Source organism: Peromyscus leucopus, chromosome 2 (assembly GCF_004664715.2).
Source record: "Peromyscus leucopus breed LL Stock chromosome 2, UCI_PerLeu_2.1, whole genome shotgun sequence".
Taxonomy (NCBI): domain Eukaryota; kingdom Metazoa; phylum Chordata; class Mammalia; order Rodentia; family Cricetidae; genus Peromyscus; species Peromyscus leucopus.
The window spans coordinates 139,269,497-139,287,708 of record NC_051064.1 but is presented as its reverse complement, the minus strand read 5'-3'; the positions used below and the strand labels follow the sequence as shown (position 1 = coordinate 139,287,708).

At 50.9% G+C, this 18,212-nt stretch overlaps 1 protein-coding gene across 1 annotated transcript; it reads left to right on the top strand.

Moving 5' to 3' along the window:
- Positions 1-13: 13 nt before the first annotated feature.
- Positions 14-18,079, top strand: Pink1 (PTEN induced kinase 1). The gene is made up of 8 exons (XM_028875317.1): positions 14-476; positions 7,813-8,088; positions 8,837-8,937; positions 10,756-10,938; positions 11,361-11,524; positions 13,137-13,264; positions 13,725-13,961; positions 16,514-18,079. The coding sequence occupies exons 1-8, from the start codon at positions 90-92 to the stop codon at positions 16,769-16,771; spliced, it is 1,734 nt and encodes a 577-aa protein (XP_028731150.1). The 5' UTR covers positions 14-89; the 3' UTR covers positions 16,772-18,079.
- Positions 18,080-18,212: the final 133 nt, after the last annotated feature.

The following is an 18,212-nucleotide window of genomic DNA, read 5'->3' as shown; positions in this document are numbered from 1 at the left end:
CTGCGCATAGGCTCCGCCCCCGAAGTTTGTTGTCCTCGGCCTCCCGGACGATTGTGGCGGTGGCAGTGGGATCGGGTCTCCGCGCCACCATGGCGGTGCGACAAGCGCTGGGCCGAGGCCTGCAACTGGGTCGGGCGCTGCTGCTGCGCTTCGCGGCCAAGCCCGGCCCGGTCTCGGGCTTGGGGAAGCCTGGCCCAGCGGCAGCCTGGGGCCGCAGAGAGCGCCCGGGCCGGGCCGCAGGCCCCAGAGCACAGCCAGGCCCGCTCGGGCTCCCCCTTCCCGACCGCTACCGCTTCTTCCGCCAGTCGGTGGCTGGGCTGGCGGCGCGGATCCAGCGGCAGTTCGCGGTGCGGGCCCGGGGCGGCGCGGGCCCTTGCGGCCGAGCCGTCTTCCTGGCCTTCGGGCTGGGGCTGGGGCTGATCGAGGAGAAGCAGGCGGAGGGCCGGCGGGCCGCCTCGGCCTGTCAGGAGATCCAGGTGAGCGCAGCGGTGGGCGGGCAGCACCGGGCCGGGAGTTGAGACTTTAGGCCAGACGGGGCGGGGCGAGGGCGGGGCCTGGCCGGGAGGAGGCGGGGTTAGGATAGTGGTCGGGAGTGGGGCTGGGCCGGGGGCGGGCCCTGAGTCCTGGGGGGCGGAGCCATGACTGAAGTGGCGCTATGGCGAAGGCGAGGCTTGGGTCAGGGGCTAGAATCCGGCAAGGACCTGGGGCCAGAAAAGGAGAGGCTACAATTAGAACGACAGCTGGAAGCAGGGGTGTGGAGGCCCCATGAGTCTGGAGGAAATAGGGAACGCTAGTTTAGGGCGGAGGCGTGGCTAGGAGCAGGTCTGGAAAGTGGTTCCAGAGCCATTAAGTTTGCGCCCGCTCATTGGGGGCGGGCACAGAACCAGGGAGGCATCAGGGGTTGTGGAGTCAGGCTCTGGGCCTTAGTGTAGGCGGGTCTGAGATTGAACCTCATAAATCTGAGATAGGGCGTGGTAGGAGATAGGGCGTGGGCATTGGGAAGGGCAGGGCCCTGAGCCGTGATTGGGCAATTTCAAGGGGTGGGGTACTAGGGGCATCTTAGTTATGTGTCTAGGAGCATATCACGAGGGCATACCTAGACCTGGTAGTGGGTCAAGGGATAAGATTAAGGTCTATCTTTGACTGAAGTGTAAATTGGAAATCATCAATTAAGTTGGACTTACTTAGTTACTGATGGCCTCATATGCCAGCACTTTGCATTTCTTTTACAAACAGTGTGTTTTAGAAGAGGTATTGCTAATTATTAGTTCCTGTTACATTATGGCAAGTGGCTTTGAGTAAATTTGTTTTTCTTTTCTTTTGGGGCTTGTGGGGGGTGGAGGGCAGCTCCGATTTGTATATGTAGCCCAGGTTGGCCTTGAACTTCTGACCTTCCTATCTCCATCTCCCAAGTGCTGGGATTATTGGCATGTGCCACTATGCTTTGTATACATTTTCTAAAAATCGTAACACTCTTAGCCCTTGATGTAGCTGTCATGGAGGACACACATTCAAGAAAGGTGAGATGACTTACTCAGAATCACACTGCCCAAAGTCCACCCTCTCAAAGCCTGTGCCCTCTGCTGAGCCAGTGCCGCTCCAGTTTAGCCAAACAATGGGTGAGAGGCTGAGCAGAAACTACAGAGAGGCCTGGGAGAACACAATGCTCATCTAATGTTTTAGTGAACCAGAGCGGGGTTACCACTGGATACATGGGAGTTCTTCAGCCTTTTAAACTCTTAAAATAGCACAGCGACCTCTCTTTCTACTCCCCTTCTAGTCAAGGTCACCCAGACAAACAAAACCAATGGGATGTGTATATTTAGAGATGGGGACTTTATTTTGAGGACTTGGCTCATGCTGGGCTGGCAGATCTAAATCCCTGCAGGCTGGCCCGGGGAAGGGCTGGCTGTGCAGTTCACGCCTTCAGGTTGATAGCTGCAGAACTCAGCCTTCTTCTGGGAGGCCAGCCTTTCTCCTGGGATTTGGAACCACTTGCTGAGTGAGCGTAGCCCCTGATCTTACAAGGGGCAGAGGATGAACCACGATGCTCAAAGACATCGATCAAGGAAAGACCAAGCAAGCATTTCTTCTATCTACTTCCCGTTTCTAATACTGGGATCATATTCCTGTGTCTTACGTAGCTGCACAGCGAGACCCTGTCCCAAGCAAGCAAGCGAACAAATAGAAAGCGGTGTGAGCACAGGGGACAAGGAAGCATGGCCATTTGACAAGTGCATGTTAAAATGAGATGAGGTATCCGTGCACACTTACTAGAACAGCTAAAAATCCAAATAAGGACAATAGCAGGTGTGGTGAGGGTGGGAAATGGGATCCCTCATGCCTTACTGGTGGCTGTCGCAAATGGAAAGCAACACAAAATTAAATATGTGTTTACCACACCAGTCTGTCATTACAATCACCAGCATCTACTGGGGAAACATTCACCCAAAAACCTGTGTGCTGCAGTTGCTTTGGGAAATGGTAACCCTAACCCTAATCCTCCAAAGAGTTAAAAACAGAATCATTCCGTCTAGTGATTCCACTTCTCCACAGATACTTGACATGATGGGAAGGGTGGGCAGACCTCTACACACTCAAGCTCAAGGCTGCTTATTTACAGTAGCCACAGGGTAGAAGTGACCCTGGTGTCCCTCAGTGCACGAATACGTAACCCTGCCTGGCAAAGCTCTAGGACAAGCCTCAGTTGTCCCTTGGTGTCCACAGGGAATGGGTCCTAGGCCCCATTCAGAATCCAAATCCACAGATACCAGTTCATGTCCCTTCGATAAGATGGTGCCGGGGGCACCAGGTAACAAAGAGTGGTGTGTACACACAATATAGGGTATTATTCAGCCTTTGAACGGGAAGGAAATTCTGGAACCTGCTACAAGTGGATGAACCTTGAAGACAGTATACGGTTCCAGTCTAGAAGCCAGGCTTCTAAAGGTTCACAGTCAGAGAGGAGGAAGAATGGAGTATAGTTATATAGTAAGGACAGTTTCTGTTTTGCAGGGTGAATAACGTTCTGCAGATGAATGGTAACAGTGGTTGTTTAGCAACATGAACATTCTTAACACTGCAGAACTGTCCATTTAAAATGCTTAAAATTTATGTTCTATATATTTGACAATTTATGCTGGGCATAGAGGCCCATACCTCTACTCTGAGCACTTGTGGAGGGCACACGTAGGCCGATCTCTGAGTTTAAGGAGAGCCTGGTTTTCATAGCAAGTTCCAGGCTAGCCAGGGATATATGTAATGAGACCCTATCACTAAAGAAAAGAATTTCACAATTTAAATATAAGTCTACTTAGTGCTGTATATAAATGATGGTAGCAAAAGTATTATTATTATTATTATTTTGGTTTTTCGAGACAGGGTTTCTTTGTGTAGTTTTGGTGCCTGTCCTAGATCTTGTTCTGTAGACCAGGCTGGCCTCGAACTCACAGAGATCCGCCTGGCTCTGCCTCCCGAGGTGCTGGGATTAAAGGCGTGAGCTACCGCCATCTGGCGCAAACAGGAGCAAACTTATTTATAATACTACAAACAAAACAAATATCCATCCATGCATGAAGAGTAACACAAGCCATGGTATATCCATAATAAAATATTCCTCAGCAGTAACAAGCAGTTGGTAGAGGTAGGGACCTAAATGCACCTTGGGGCCGTGGCTTAGCGTGGAAATTTGGGCTCGGAAAACTACACACTGGACGATTCCATTTCTAACTCTCTTGGCACGAGGTAACTGTGGTGGGAAAACTGACCAGGGAAGCCAGAGACAGGGGAGGTGACAGCAGTAGAGATGGTGGGAGAGCCATGGGGCCATGTGGCCGTAGAGCAGCCCTGAGGCCACGGAGCAGCCCTGCATGTGAACTGAGCGGTGATCGCATGAATCCACATGAAGTAAGATTGTGTGGGGCTGCACACACACACACACACGTTCAAGTTTTTTAATGTAGTGACAGTAGTGAACTGTGGACCTGTGTCACTGTGATAATTGTGCTACCACTGTATAGGTGTTGCCATTGGGAAAGCTGGGAAAAGGGTACAAGGGACATTTTGTGCTATTTTTGCAACTTCCTGTGAGAGTAATTACTTCAAAATAAAAAGTTAAAAATATCTTGTTCTCAAACCCTGGTTGATGGGGATTACTCTGCAGATCTCCCCCCCCCGGGGGGGGGCACGGGCGCGGGTTATGAAGCATATGGCAAGGGAACACCCATTTCCATGTATTAAACAGTGAGAAGCTTCAATTCAATGTGTTGTAGCTTCTTGGTGCCTTGGAACTGCAGAAGGCATGTGTGACAGGCTGGTCCCCAGGGCTGGTTATGGAGGAAGAATGACCTAAGCTGGGCTTGAGTAGATAGGGGTGTGCTGGGCACAGCAAAATGCATATGGGGGTCTGGGGGAGAGTTCATGAAGGAACTCAGAAAGGCAGTTGCAGTAAGTACAGAGAGACACGCAGAGCTGGGGTGTAGGTCCCGTTCAGATATCAAAATTCATAGACACCAGTTCATGTCCCTTTTTTTTTTTTTTTTTTTTTTTTTTTTGGTTTTTCGAGACAGGGTTTCTCTGTGTAGCTTTGCGCCTTTTCCTGAAACTCACTTGGTAGCCCAGGCTGGCCTCGATCTCACAGAGATCCGCCTGCCTCTGCCTCCCGAGTGCTGGGATTAAAGGCGTGCGCCACCACCGCCCGGCCTCATGTCCCTTTGATAAAATGGTGCCAGAGGCCGTGGAAGTATACAGCAGGTGACAACTAGTGTTCAACAGGTCGACCCACCAGACGAATAACTTTCTGATGGGGAACCCAACCTGTCAAGGCCTTGGGGTCACTGACTGTAAATAACCGGTTGCTCTTGTCTGTAATTTTCTTGTGTGCCACTACATTTCTTCCCTAAAAACTGCTATGGGTGTCTTCCCACTGCTTGTGTATTTATCTTGTGAAAATATTCCATCTATTGGGCACATATGTAGCTGTGAATGGTCAGGAAGATGATTTCTGCTTAATCTGTGTAATTCTGGTGAATAGAAATAATACTAGAATATTTTTTATAACTGACACAGGAAAGTAACAGTATTCAAGTCACAAAGACATCTAATTTTAGACTTCAGAACAAATTTAAAACAGACTAGCTGCCCCTGCAGAGAGTACACAGGGACAGATTCTCAGGTGTTTATTGCTGAGTCAAGGTCAGACTTGAAGCAACTTTGGTAGACATAGCCCTCTGCAGTAATTGACTTTCTGCACGTACTCCCAGCCTCCGTTTATGTTACAGGACTCAGGGTGCAGCCAACTAACTGTTACTGTTAAGTCCTGAATTTCAATGTCACTTTCTGTCTGGGAAAGAGCTACGTGCATGGCCAAGTGTTACTTGCTGGCTGGTCAGTGTGACCTCCCTAGCCTGAGAAAAATGGTGACTTATCATGTGCTATGAGAATGGGTTGGACCCTGAAAATGTAAGTATAATTGTCCAGAGTTTGGCTGTGATAGGGGCTGTGTAGAGCTAGGTAGAGAGCTGCTGTGTAAAGAGCTGGGCAGAGGGGGTGTGTGGGTATGTGGGTGTGTGCTGAGAGAGCAGGAGGTGTGTGCAGAGACAGCTGGGTAGAAGATGAGTAGCTATGTAGAAGAGAGGGCTTGTGTAGCTATATAGAAAAGAGATATAGGGGAGAGAGAGTGTGTGTGTAGAGAAGAGGGAGGGAGGGAGGGAGGGAGGGAATGAGTAAAGAGTGAGTGAATGATCTAGTAGTGTGGGAAGGAATGTAGCAGAGTAGAGAGAAGAAATGTATATAGAAGAGAGATGTGGAGCTATGTAAAAAGGATTTAACTATGTATAGAAATATGGTTCTGAGGAGAGAGATTTATGTATGTAAATAGAGATCTATAGCTTTATGTTAAGAATGTAGCTAGAGATAGAGATAGATTTTCAGAAAGAGATTTCTTAAGATGAAGTAAAAGAGAAAGTTATCATCAGAGAGCATGTGTTTCCTTATTTTCCCCTCAGATAGAAAAAGTCTATCCCTCAGATAGATAAGAACTTTGTACGGTTTTGTATGGACCTAAGTGCACCTCCTGTGTGCTGTAAATCATCTCTACATCACTGACAGTGCCTGATGTGGTGTTACAAGGACCTGAACAAATGCCATGTGAAGAGCAGCTTACTGGGTTGTTCATAGAATAGTGGCAAGGAAAAAAATGTACATATAAATTACTTGTTTGGGGCCATGGTGGTGCATACCTTTTCATTCCAGCACCCAGGAGGCAGAGGCAGGTGGATCTCTGTGAAGTGGAGGCCAGCCTGGTCCACAGAGTGGGTTCCAGGACAGCCAGGGCTACACAGAGAAACCTGTCTCTAAAAACCAAACAACAATGACAACATAAAAACAAGGTCTCACTCTATGGCTATAGACAGACAGTTCTCTCCTGCCCACCAGTTCCCAAATAACCACTCAGAGGCTTAACGTTACTTATAATGCTCAGCCAGTAGTTCTGGCTTATTACTAACCAGCTCTTACACTTAAATTAACCCATTATTCTTATCTATGTTTAGCCACATGGCTTGGTACCTTTTCTCAGTACAACATTCTCATCTTGCTTCCTCTGCATCTGGCTGGTGACTTCTGACTCTGCCCTTCCTCTTCCCAGCATTCTTAGTTTGGTTGCCCCTCTGTGGTGATATATTGTGTAACCTAATACATTTTCCTGAAGATTAGAGAACAGAACAAGCCACTAGATTAAACAAAGAAGCCAGGCAGTGGTGGCACACATCTTTAATCCTAGCACTCAGGAGGCAGAGATCTGTCTGGATCTCTGAGAAGCCACCCTGGACTACATGAGATTAACTCAGTCTAGGAGAGAAACAGAGCCAGGCAGTGGTGGCACACACCTTCAATCCCAGTACTTGGGAATCACATGCCTTTAATCACAGCACTAGGAAAGTTGAGGCAGGAAATGATATGGGTGGGCAGAGAAAGGTATATAAGGCATGAGGAGACAGGAACTAAATAAAGCCTTTTCAGTGGAGGAAGCTCATTCAGCTAGGGGCCTATCAGCTGAGGCTTTTTCAGGCTGAGGAATTGGTGAGGCAAAAGGTGGTGGCTGTGGCTTGTTCCTTTGTCTCTCCAATCTTCCAGCATTTACCCCGATATCTGGCCCTGGGTTTTTTTATTAAGACCATTTAGGAATTCGTGTTACACCCCACCTACACGTCTGCCTAGCTGCTGGCCAATCAGCATTTTATTAAGCCAATTCAAGTGACAAATCTTTACAGTGTACAAGAGAATTGTTCCACAGCAGTATGGCTCAGGCTCAGACTCATGGTCCTCCTGAGTGCTGGGATTAGAGGTGTGCACCAGCATTTTGGACTGCAGTTACAATTTTTTTTTTGAGACAGGTTTTCTCTGTGTAGTCCTGGTTGTCCTGGAACTCACTCTGTAGACCAGGCTGGCCTCGAACTCACAGAGATCCACCTGCCTCTGCCTTCCAAGTGCTGGGATTAAAAGCATGCACCACCACCTTGGGGCTGCAGTTGCAATTTTAAAAGGCTCTTTTCCACCTGCAGTTGGTTGAAGCCACAGATGCAGAGCCTACACTGGACCATCTCTGGTCACAGCAAAGGGATATGTGAGAAAGACTGTCCTAGACAATGAGACAGAGGCAGGCTAGCCCGTACCCAGGACAAGCCCACACTTAAAGTCAAGGTGGCAGTCTTGGTGAGGACTCCGCCTCACTGTGCCTCTCCTTGTCTTGTGTTTGCTTTGTGGTGGCCTTACTAGAGCCCCCGGATCACAGCGCCTTCTTTTTCCTCACAGGCAATTTTTACACAGAAAAACAAGCTGGTGTCTGACCCGCTGGACACGCGATGCTGGCAGGGCTTCCGTCTGGAGGATTACCTGATAGGACAGTCCATCGGCAAGGGCTGCAGCGCTGCTGTGTACGAAGCTACCGTGCCCACACTGCCCCAGCACCTGGAGAAAGCCAAGTGCATTGGCCTTCTAAAGAAAGGCCCGGATGTCCTCCGAAAGGGAGCAGATGGGGAGCGGGCCCCGGCGTTTCCCTTTGCCATCAAGATGATGTGGAATATCTCAGTAAGGATGGACCTTTCATCTTCTGAGCAGGCACTTCTCAAAGTGTCGGTCTTCAGGGACGGGGGAGGTTTTCCTAGGCTTTCCATAAGAAGGGCCTGTGGGCTTAGGTGTCTGCTCTCTTACATGGGAGTCAGAGCTGTCTGTGGACACTGTAACGTGTCCACCATCCACCAGGCGTTCAGGACCGACAACAGATTTGGCTTCTGCCAGACAGGGTTAAGAGTCTGATTTTTTTCCCAGTTCGGATGGTGCCCAGGCTTCTGGTCTGTGGACCACTCTGAGTGGCAGCTGTTTAAACCACGGGTGCTGAGCCGATGGTTATTTCACTTGAGGCCAGCCCTATAACCATCCTCTCCTCACACCTCCTTCTACGACCGGCTTCCCTGGCCAGGAGGAGCCCTGTGCTTCCCCAAACCCCAACAACTTGATCCAAGGCTTACTGCTACCTCCCTGTGGCCAGTTTGAGCTGCTGGTGACTGGAGACGCCCCTGATGGGAAGCAGGGTGGGTTCTGAAATCTTGGCCTCTGTTCCTGCCCAGGGCCGCTTGACTACCAAGGGTTCGAGGTGTGGGAAGCATGCTCTAAGTAGCACCTCCCTCCAGGCTTGCTGCTTTAGGGAGGTTATTTCGCCTTGACTTTCAAACCAGTTCTAGGTTGAGGATGTCTTGGTTCAGATCCCAGGCAGGGCATGGACTTGACATTCCACGCAGGTCTGTGGACTCACGGGTGCACTGTGGGTATGTTCCAGGCAGGTTCCTCCAGTGAAGCCATCTTAAGCACAATGAGCCAGGAGCTGGTCCCAGCAAGCCGGGTGGCCTTGGATGGAGAGTATGGAGGAGTCACTTACAGGTAAGTACCCCTTTGCCCACCAGAGCAATCACGGGTTCTTTGAGAACAAACGCGTCCCTGGTATCTCCTGCACTCAGCACCACAGTGGATGGTTAGTGAATGATGTCCTAGAGGATTTTCAACTTGTGGATAAATTAAGCTTGAGAAAGACTGAAGATCATCTCATCCCAGCAAATGATGCGGATGGTTGATTCACAGAGGAGCAGGAGTGAACACGTACAGGCCAGTTCAGAATGCTAGACAATGTCCTAATTCCTGCAAAGCAGTGTGTGGCGCCACCTAGTGGTACACATGCACTGTCTCCACAGGTGAAAACATTACTGATGTTGGCCACAAGCCCGATGATGTGCACTCTCTGAAACAGCCCTGACCCTCCCGTGGCTTTCGTAGCCGTCTGGCCTTCAGTCTGATTTGCCCGGGTGTCTCTGCTTATACAGTTCCAGTTGGCTCTGAATTCCAGCCCAGGTGTCTGTGCCGAGTAATAACAGAAGTGCTGCCGGGTCCAGAGAAACTCCCCAGAGCCCTCGGGCCATGTCCACGTGGCCTTCGGCAGGGGTCTCGGACTCAGCTCCTTGCTGCTTCTCCCCCTCATTTCTCATCTTGCCCGTTTGCACCCTCCCACCCCTAGGTCCCATACCACCATCCCCCAAGTACGAGCTCGGTCTGCTGTGCTCAGGCCGCTCCCGCACACTGCAGACAGACCTAGTTCAGACACCTCCCTCCCATCTCCCACACTGCCTCGGAGCTCTTATGACACCTGCCAGGGCGCTGCCAGCCTCCTGCTGAGGTCCTGCGCTCCCTGTCACCAGTGACCCAGGGCCAAGAGCAGTGCTCCGTAGTGCAGGACCCACTCCTGTGACACAGAGGGCCAGGACAAGGACACAGGTGGACTCATCCCCAAGGCTCCAGGACAGAGCGGGCATCCTCCGCACTTGGCTTATCTCTGGGCCCTCCTCCATTCTCCTCTCCACCCTCAGCGCTGGTGTTTCTTCCCTGTGCCTCTTCTGTTCCTGCAGGCCTTTGCTTCCTGTGGCCTTCCTTTTGTCCCCTAAGAAAGCAACCAACCTGCCTGTGCCTCCCCCTGAGCCATTAGGATCTCAGATGAACTGATGAGCACATTGCCTTTGGTTCTGAATGCCCACTCTTGGTCCAGTCAGCTTTGGCTTGAGAACCAGAGCTGGCACACAGGACGCAGAGCCACCCTGTCCACAATGTTAACCGCTGTGCCTCTGTAGGGCTATGACTATGGGCACTCTGTAGGAGTGGACAAGAGCCACCACTTCAGCAGACTGCCTCAGAGGCTGGGTCCCTGTCTTCGGAGAGCTAAAAGAATTCCTCCTGTGCTAGATCTCAAAGCTCCCAGCATCATAGCTGGTGCCTAGTACTCAGTGTGCCAGTAGCAAGTGCTAGTTACATGACTGGTAGTGAGCATCAGCACTGCAGGGTGCTCGCCCTGCTGAGCGTGACTGTCGTGCTTTATGTATCAACCCCTTGTACAGTGCATCACCGTCTCATTCCCCTCTTCCCACTGCGCCCTGAGCTTAGAGGGGATGGGTGGGTGACAAGTTCAAGGACTGAGTGTGGCAGCTCCCAGGGTCTCTTAGCCACCGTGTTCTGCCATGTGGGATGAAGAGATGAGCCGCAGGGTGGACTAGAGGAGTCACCCCTGTTGGGTCTTGCCCCACAGCGGGTGCAGTAGCTGGAGGAGGGCAGACCTGCCGTGAGTACTGGTAACTGTGAGTGAATGAGTGCCTCTGTGGCGGCCTTGGCTGTCTTCTCTGATGCTGGCCTCGTCTGCTGTCCCATTTGCCTGAACAGACGATCCCGAGGCGGTCCCAAGAAGCTCGCCCCACACCCCAACATCATCCGGGTTCTCCGAGCCTTCACTTCATCTGTACCCCTGCTGCCGGGGGCCCTGGCTGACTACCCTGATGTCCTGCCACCGCGCCTCCACCCAGAAGGCCTGGGCCACAGTCGCACACTCTTCCTCGTAATGAAGAAGTAAGCGGTGGTGTGGGGGGTTGGGGGTAGGGACCCTGAAGCACCTTCTCCTTTCCCATGGGAGCTGGTCCCTGTCCTTGGAGCACAGAGCTTCTGGGAAGAACAAAGCGTGCAGATGAGGGCTGTGTGTAGGAGAGCTGTTGGAGTGATACAGACATCCCACCTTCCAGAATATTCTTCCCACCCAGTGCTCTGGCACATTCATAGCTCCCGTCTCGGTGCCATCTAACTGCAGGGGTGGATCTGAGGAGTTGGGGAGCGGCACTGTCGTGGCTTCCGTGTTTCGGGGTCAGGATGGGTGGGATCTGAAAGGATGCTCAGGAACAAAGAGAGCAGAAGCTCCAGAAGAAGAAAGGCCCAGTCCTAGGAGGGGATGAGGCCGTGGGAATTGGGATGTCCAGACACTCTGTCCTCCCTGCCAGCTACCCCTGTACCCTGCGCCAGTACCTTCAGGAGCACACTCCCAGTCCCCGCCTGGCGACCATGATGACCTTGCAGTTACTGGAGGGCGTGGACCACCTGGTTCAGCAGGGCATTGCCCATCGGGACCTCAAATCTGACAACATACTTGTGGAACTGGACTCAGGTAGGTGCTGGCCACACCCAGAGTGCTCCAGGGAGAACTCAGGGCAAGGGATGGAGACCCTGAGGTCAGGGTATGTGTGTGTACACGTGAGGTACACATGGGGGGACAGAGGTTGATGCCACGCCGCTTCTTCCACCGCTCTCTCTTACGTTTTTAGACAGGGTCTTTCAGCTTTTACGCGGGTGCTGGGATCCAAACTTAGGTCCTCATCACTCATCACTGTAACCACTGAGCCGTCCTCCCAGCTTGAATGTTCTACTCTGTACTATCTTTTTTTTAAATTTATTTATTCTTATTTTATGTACATTGGTGTTTTACCTACAAATATGTCTGGGGGGGGTCAGATCTTGGAGTTACAGACAGTTGTTAGTTGCCATGTGGGTGCTGGGAATTGAACCCAAGTCCTCTGGAAGAGCAGTCGGTGCTCCCAACCACTGAGCCATCTCTCCAGCCCCAAAAGTCATCATTCTCTCTCTCTCTCTCTCTCTTTTTCTTTTCTTTTTTTTTTTTTTTTTTTTGTTTTGTTTTGTTTTTCAAGACAGGGTTTCTCTGTGTAGCTTTGCGCCTTTCCTGGAACTCACTTTGTAGACCAGGCTGGCCTTGAACTCACAGAGATCCGCTTGCGTCTGTCTCCCGAGTGCTGGGATTAAAGGCGTGTACCACCACCGCCCGGCTACTCTGTACTGTCTTTAGCTTCACCACCAGAGATGACTCCCTCCATCTGATGGGTGAGACAGGCAGCAGCTCTCTCCCAGTTCCCGGGGTCCTCTCTGGGGATTTGCAGAACAATACCATGTCTTGCAGTTCTCAAGCCAGTGAAAAGAAGGTGGATTCTATCTCAGTGAAAGCTGCCTTCACAAACCCGGCTGCCTCTGTCACTGGCAGCACTCAGATAGGAGCCCCCTGCCTGCCTGGGAATGTTCTAAAGGACTTGGAGGAGCCCAGTGGTTAAGTGCTCTCCTCTCTTCCAGTTGACCTGAGTTCAGTTCCTAGCACCCATGTGCAAGCTCCCAGCTCCTTGTAACTCCAGTTCCAGGAGATCTGATGACCTTTCTGGCCTCCATGGGCACCTTCACACACTTGACAGACATACACTAGACAAAAGTAAAAATGAGGTGTTTTTTTTTAAATTAAATTTAAGATTATTAAATGTGTAACTAAAAAGTGAACTGGCTTTTTCAAGGAACTCTGTGTGAACCCCCTTTATCTCCCAAGATCCGTTTATTAGACTTATTGGCATTACAAATTCAAACCTAAGACTCCTAGGGTGTATAGACCCTTGGAGATCATTTAACCAAAGCTGAGGTCCCTTGGTCTCCGGGCATATCTAGTTAACTAGAACGGTTTTCGCCTCCCCCTCTTTATCTAGTCCACTGTCTGGGCCTGGGCTTGGGTCCTTGTTTCTGGGTGGCATTCCCATGTACCTGTTGCCAGCCCAGCTGTGAGCTCACTCATAAAGACTTTCATCTAGGCCTTGCTGGCCTGGGCTCCTGGACACAGCCTATTAGTCCAGTTCATCCATGTCTTGGTGGCTTTTGGAGGGACCTGGGAGGGACTGTAAGGGCAGGACTGTAAGGGTAGACCCTGCTGCTCAGCTCTGCTGCCTCTCCAGACAGCTGCCCCTGGCTGGTGATCTCGGATTTTGGCTGCTGCCTGGCTGACGAGCGCATCGGCCTGCAGTTGCCTTTCACTAGCTGGTATGTGGACCTCGGTGGCAACGGTTCCCTGATGGCCCCTGAGGTGAGTCCTGCTGTGTGTGTGTTCTGCCATTAGTAGGTGCTTCTTAGGTTTTCCTGCCCCGCTGCTCTGCTTTAACTAGGCTGACCTGAGGTCCCTGGATGTTTGTCAGCATCAACCAGGCAGCTGTGGCAGATCCCCTAGAGCTTGATCCGGTGCATTTAAATTCTAGGTTCCAGCTGGCACCGGTGGCGCATGCCTTTAATCCCAGCATTTAGGAGGCAGAGGCAGGTGGATCTCTGTGAGTTCGAGGCCAGCCTGGACTACAGAGCGAGATCCAGGACAGGCACAAAGTACACAGAGAATCCCTGTCTCAATAAATAAATAAATAAATAAATAAATAAATAAATAAATAAATAAATAAATAAATAATTCTGGGTTCCGATTTGATCCCAGCTTAGGTGGCATGCATGGACACAAATAGTAGGCCTGATGGGGCCTGATCTCTCACTGTTTCCTGCAGGTGTCCACAGCCCTTCCTGGCCCCAGGGCAGTAATTGACTTCAGCAAGGCTGACACCTGGGCTGTGGGGGCCATCGCCTATGAAATCTTTGGGCTTGCCAATCCCTTCTATGGCCAAGGCAGAGCCCACCTTGAGAGCCGCAGCTACCAGGAAGCTCAGCTGCCTGAGATGCCCAAGTCCGTGCCTCCAGATGCAAGACAGCTGGTGAGGTCACTGCTCCAGCGAGAGACCAGCAAGGTGAGGCTGTTTCCTGGCTTTGGACTGTGTGAATGAGGGCCCCTTGTTCATGTCTGAGTCAAGTCCAAGTTTAGGCAAGCCCTACAGCGTTAAACTCTGTCATATACAGGCAAAGGCCAACTACAGAACAGGTGTAAGAAGAAACAGGAGCAGGAAGCTGGCCAGTGAGCCCTTAATCAGAGTCCTAGCAATGCCTCTTTTGGGCTCCATTTGCTCCCCATTTATGGGGCTCAAACCCAGGGCCACATGAATGTTGGGCAAGCACCATGTCCCCCATTCCCTCTGTCCTCTTGGCTTTGGTCATATAAGAAGTTGCTTAGGGGGCCGGAGAGATGGCTTAGAGGTTAAGAGCATTGACTGCTCTTCCAGAGGTCCTGAGTTCAATTCCCAGCAACTGCATGGTGGCTCACAACCATCTGTAATGAGATATGGTGCCCTCTTCTGGCCTGCAGACATACATGCAGGCAGAACATTGTATACATAATAAATAAATCTTTAAAAAAAAAAAAAAGAAAAAAGAAGTTGCTTAGAAGGATGGGCTGCAGCACCACTTTGAGATCTTTGGCAGCAGTTAACTCTGCAGCTCACACATGATTGAGCCTGTATGATAATGAATATTCAGAGACAGGTAATACCTGGGGGTGCTCACCAACCTAAGACAGAGCGCCTGTGTGGCCTGGGCAGGCGTCTCCATGATGGGTAAGGTGACCTGCTGATGTCTCACACAACCTAAGTCAGAAGCTCATTTATTAGTAAAAGGGGGACCTGTAAAGCCCTGGCCCCCGTTTTGGGTAACTGTTCCCTTGCTTGCTGACCTTGATATCCTCCCTATGCTAATTCCCTCCCAGGTTCCACCCTCCTGAATGCTTAAGGAAAGTTCCTTGTCTGTGTATCCTGCACAATGGGTATTAACAGCTTAGATGCAAGATTGTAAAATATCTGTAGCGAACTTCTGCCCTCCAGGGTTCTCCCATTGTGCTGTAAGTCAGTATTTAAGACCTCCTCCCTCCTTCAATAAACAGCATTCAGCATTAAAAAATAAATTAATTAATTTAATTTAATTTAATTTAAAAAAAAAAGATGGGCTGGTGAGATAGCTCAGCAGGTAAAGGTGCTTGCACACCTGACCACCTGAGTTCAATCCCTGGAGCCCACATGGTGAAGAGAGAGAGCTGACCCCACAAGTTATGCTCTGACCTCCACATGTGCCACACATGCACACCCATACATGTCATACACACCTAACGATAACTAAAAAAACAAAAAACAACAACAAACAGCCTAGGGCTGGCAGGATGGCCCGGTGGATAAGGGCACTTGCTGCCAAGTCTGATGCCTTGAGTTTAATCCCAGGACCCACACTGTAGAAGAGAACCAGCTCCTTCAGCCCCACCCCAATATAGAAGTAAATGTAATAAACACATTTGAATTTTATTTAAATGAGAGAGTGGCTTAGGAAGAAAAGGATGTGCTTTTGAGAAATGTGTAACAAAGACGCCCCATGTGGAGGGAAGCCCTGCCCTCAGACAGGCAGGAGCACTGAGGCCAGTCTGCCCGAGCCATAATTGCAACAGGTCTGGCTCAGGTGGCTCCTTAGAAAAGCCCGAGACAGACCTGGCCTCAGCCTGCTGCTCTGCAGCCTGCACACCCCTCCTCACTGTTCACACCCCTTACTGTTCACACCCCTCACTGTTCTCACCCCTCACTGTTCACACCCCTCACTGTTCACACCCCTCACAGTTCAGACTTCACTGTTCTCACTCCTCACTGTCCACACCCTTCACTGTTCTCACCCCTCACTGTTCACAGGCCTCACTGTTCACACCCCTCACTGTTCTCACCCCTCACTGTTCACACCCCTCACTGTTCACACCCCTCACAGTTCACACCCCTCACAGTTCAGACTTCACTGTTCTCACCCCTCACTGTTCACACCCCTCACTGTTCACACCCCTCACTGTTCACACCCCTCACAGTTCAGACTTCACTGTTCTCACCCCTCACTGTTCACACCCTTCACTGTTCAGACTTCACTGTTCACATCCCTCACTGTTCACATCCCTCACTGTTCACAGGCCTCACTGTTCACACCCTTCACTGTTCTCACCCCTCACTGTTCACACCCCTCACTGTTCACACCCCTCACTGTTCAGACTTCACTGTTCACACCCTCCACTGTTCAGACTTCACTGTTCTCACCTCTCACCGTTCACACCCTTCACTGTTCAGACTTCACTGTTCTCACCCCTCACTGTTCACAGTTGCTCCTCACAGCAGCTGCTCAGACAGTGTTAGCTCAGCAACCACACCAGGTGAGGCCTCTTGTACCAGTGCTAGAACCCAGACATGTGGGTTCCCTCCATGACAAAGGTATCCCAGCAGAGCTGACATGGGCAAGGGTCTGTGCTGTTAGGGAGCAGCTGATGGTAGAGGGTGGAGGAAGGACGGAACTGGGCAGGTCTGAAATGACACCACCCCACCCCACCCCTGCAGCACAGTGCGGACCAAGTGTTTGTTGAAGGCATCCTGACGCACCTTCCATTGCTTTGCAGAGGCCTTCTGCACGTGTGGCTGCAAACGTGCTACACTTGAGCCTCTGGGGCGAACATCTTCTAGCCCTGAAGAATCTGAAATTGGACAAGATGATTGGCTGGCTCCTCCAGCAGTCGGCAGCCACTCTGCTGGCTGACGGGCTGGTGGAGAAGAGCTGCGTGGCAACAAAGCTGCAGATGCTGTTTCTGGCCAACCTGGAGTGTGAGGCGCTCTGCCAGGCGGCCCTCCTGCTCCGCTCCTGGAGGGCTGCCCTGTGATGGCTCTGTGCAGCGCTGTTACTAAAAGACTCGGGGGCATCTATGTTGTCATGTCATGATGGTGTGTGAAGGCCGAAGGAGGTGGCTTGGCTGGGCGGGTGGGAGTCAGGGGACAAGCGGAAGTGGAGGGGCTGGTCAGCCAAAGAGGAAGCCTGAGGTTCAGCAAATGGAAAGAACAACCTCGAACAGTTGAGGCTGTAGGCATTCAGTGGCTGTGCGGGTTTGAATAAATCCTGTGGCCCATCCCACTGAAGTTCTCCCATAGAATCAGGAGTTGGCAAGCTGTAGAAGGCCAGACAGGAAGTTAAGTAGTGCAGTGACTCACCTGTCACCGAGGCACAAGTATAAACAAACAGTGTAGCAGGATCAACACTGAAATGTGGCTGTCAGTAAATTCTTCATTTTTTTCCAACCACTTAGAAATGCAAAAAACTGGCAAGGCAGTGGGGGGTACACGCCTTTAATCCCAGCACTCGGGAGGCAGAGGCAGGTGGATCTCTAAGTTTGAGGCCAGCCTGGGCTACAGAGCGAGTTCCAGGACAGCCAGGGCTACACAGAGAAATCTTGTCTCAAAAAACAAAAACCAAAACAAAAAAGAAAGAAATGCCAAAGCCCATGTTTAGTTATGACAGGCCAGCATGGCTCACAGACACATTTCCCAATCCCTAGGCTAGACGCATTCACAACACCTAACTCTTAAGAAATGCTCACTGATCACTAAAGACAAAGTGTCTGTGCTAAAGACAATGTGAGGCTGAGCCCTGTGCACACTGGAAGTAGTATGTTCTCCCCACCAGGGAAAACCCCTCAGTGCCACTGCTGACCAGAAAGCACTTCCTGCCCTTGTCTGTCCTCAGTACACAAACAGATGTGATGTAGACAAGGATGGGCCTGGGAGGGAGGAGGTTAGACCTGCACTCCATCACCAAGGTCCAAGACAAGGCGGTGGGTGGCAGTTTGTGGTATCGGTCCTCAGTGCCAGGAATGGGCTTTTTGACAGAGGTGGCCAGGGTGTTGCTTGGGACATGCTGCCTAGGCTGCGAGCAACTTATGTGCAGGACATGTTGTGTTCAGAGATCAGCAGGAAACACCGTCCTTTAATGGCAGGGGTGTCTGCCAGGCTGGTCCGAGGAACGCTGGCAATGTGTTCCTTAGCGACCCCCAGTTGTGTCTGGATTTACCTAGCACAGCAGAACCGGTCAGTGCAGCAGGAGCTAACAGTGCAGCACATTAGCTGGATGGTTGCTTGGCCAGCGCGCCTCACAGGAGCTGTAAACTATTAAACGCAAATCCACATGCAGAGTATAATGTGCTGAGCAGAGTTTCTGGCTTGTAGAACAATTCTTCTACCCCAACAGAGGGGAAGCGTTCACATACAGTTTAATATGTGCTTGACAAGAACATGGGTGGAGCCTGAAGCCAGTGAACATAACTCAAGCTC

Excerpts from the sequence above, each read along its gene's own strand:
- Pink1 (XM_028875317.1), top strand. The coding sequence starts at position 90 with ATGGCGGTGCGACAAGCGCTGGGCCGAGGCCTGCAACTGGGTCGGGCG. Across the intron at positions 8,089-8,836 it reads AGATGATGTGGAATATCTCA|GCAGGTTCCTCCAGTGAAGC; the intron begins GTAAGGATGGAC and ends GGTATGTTCCAG. Across the intron at positions 11,525-13,136 it reads ACTTGTGGAACTGGACTCAG|ACAGCTGCCCCTGGCTGGTG; the intron begins GTAGGTGCTGGC and ends CTGCCTCTCCAG.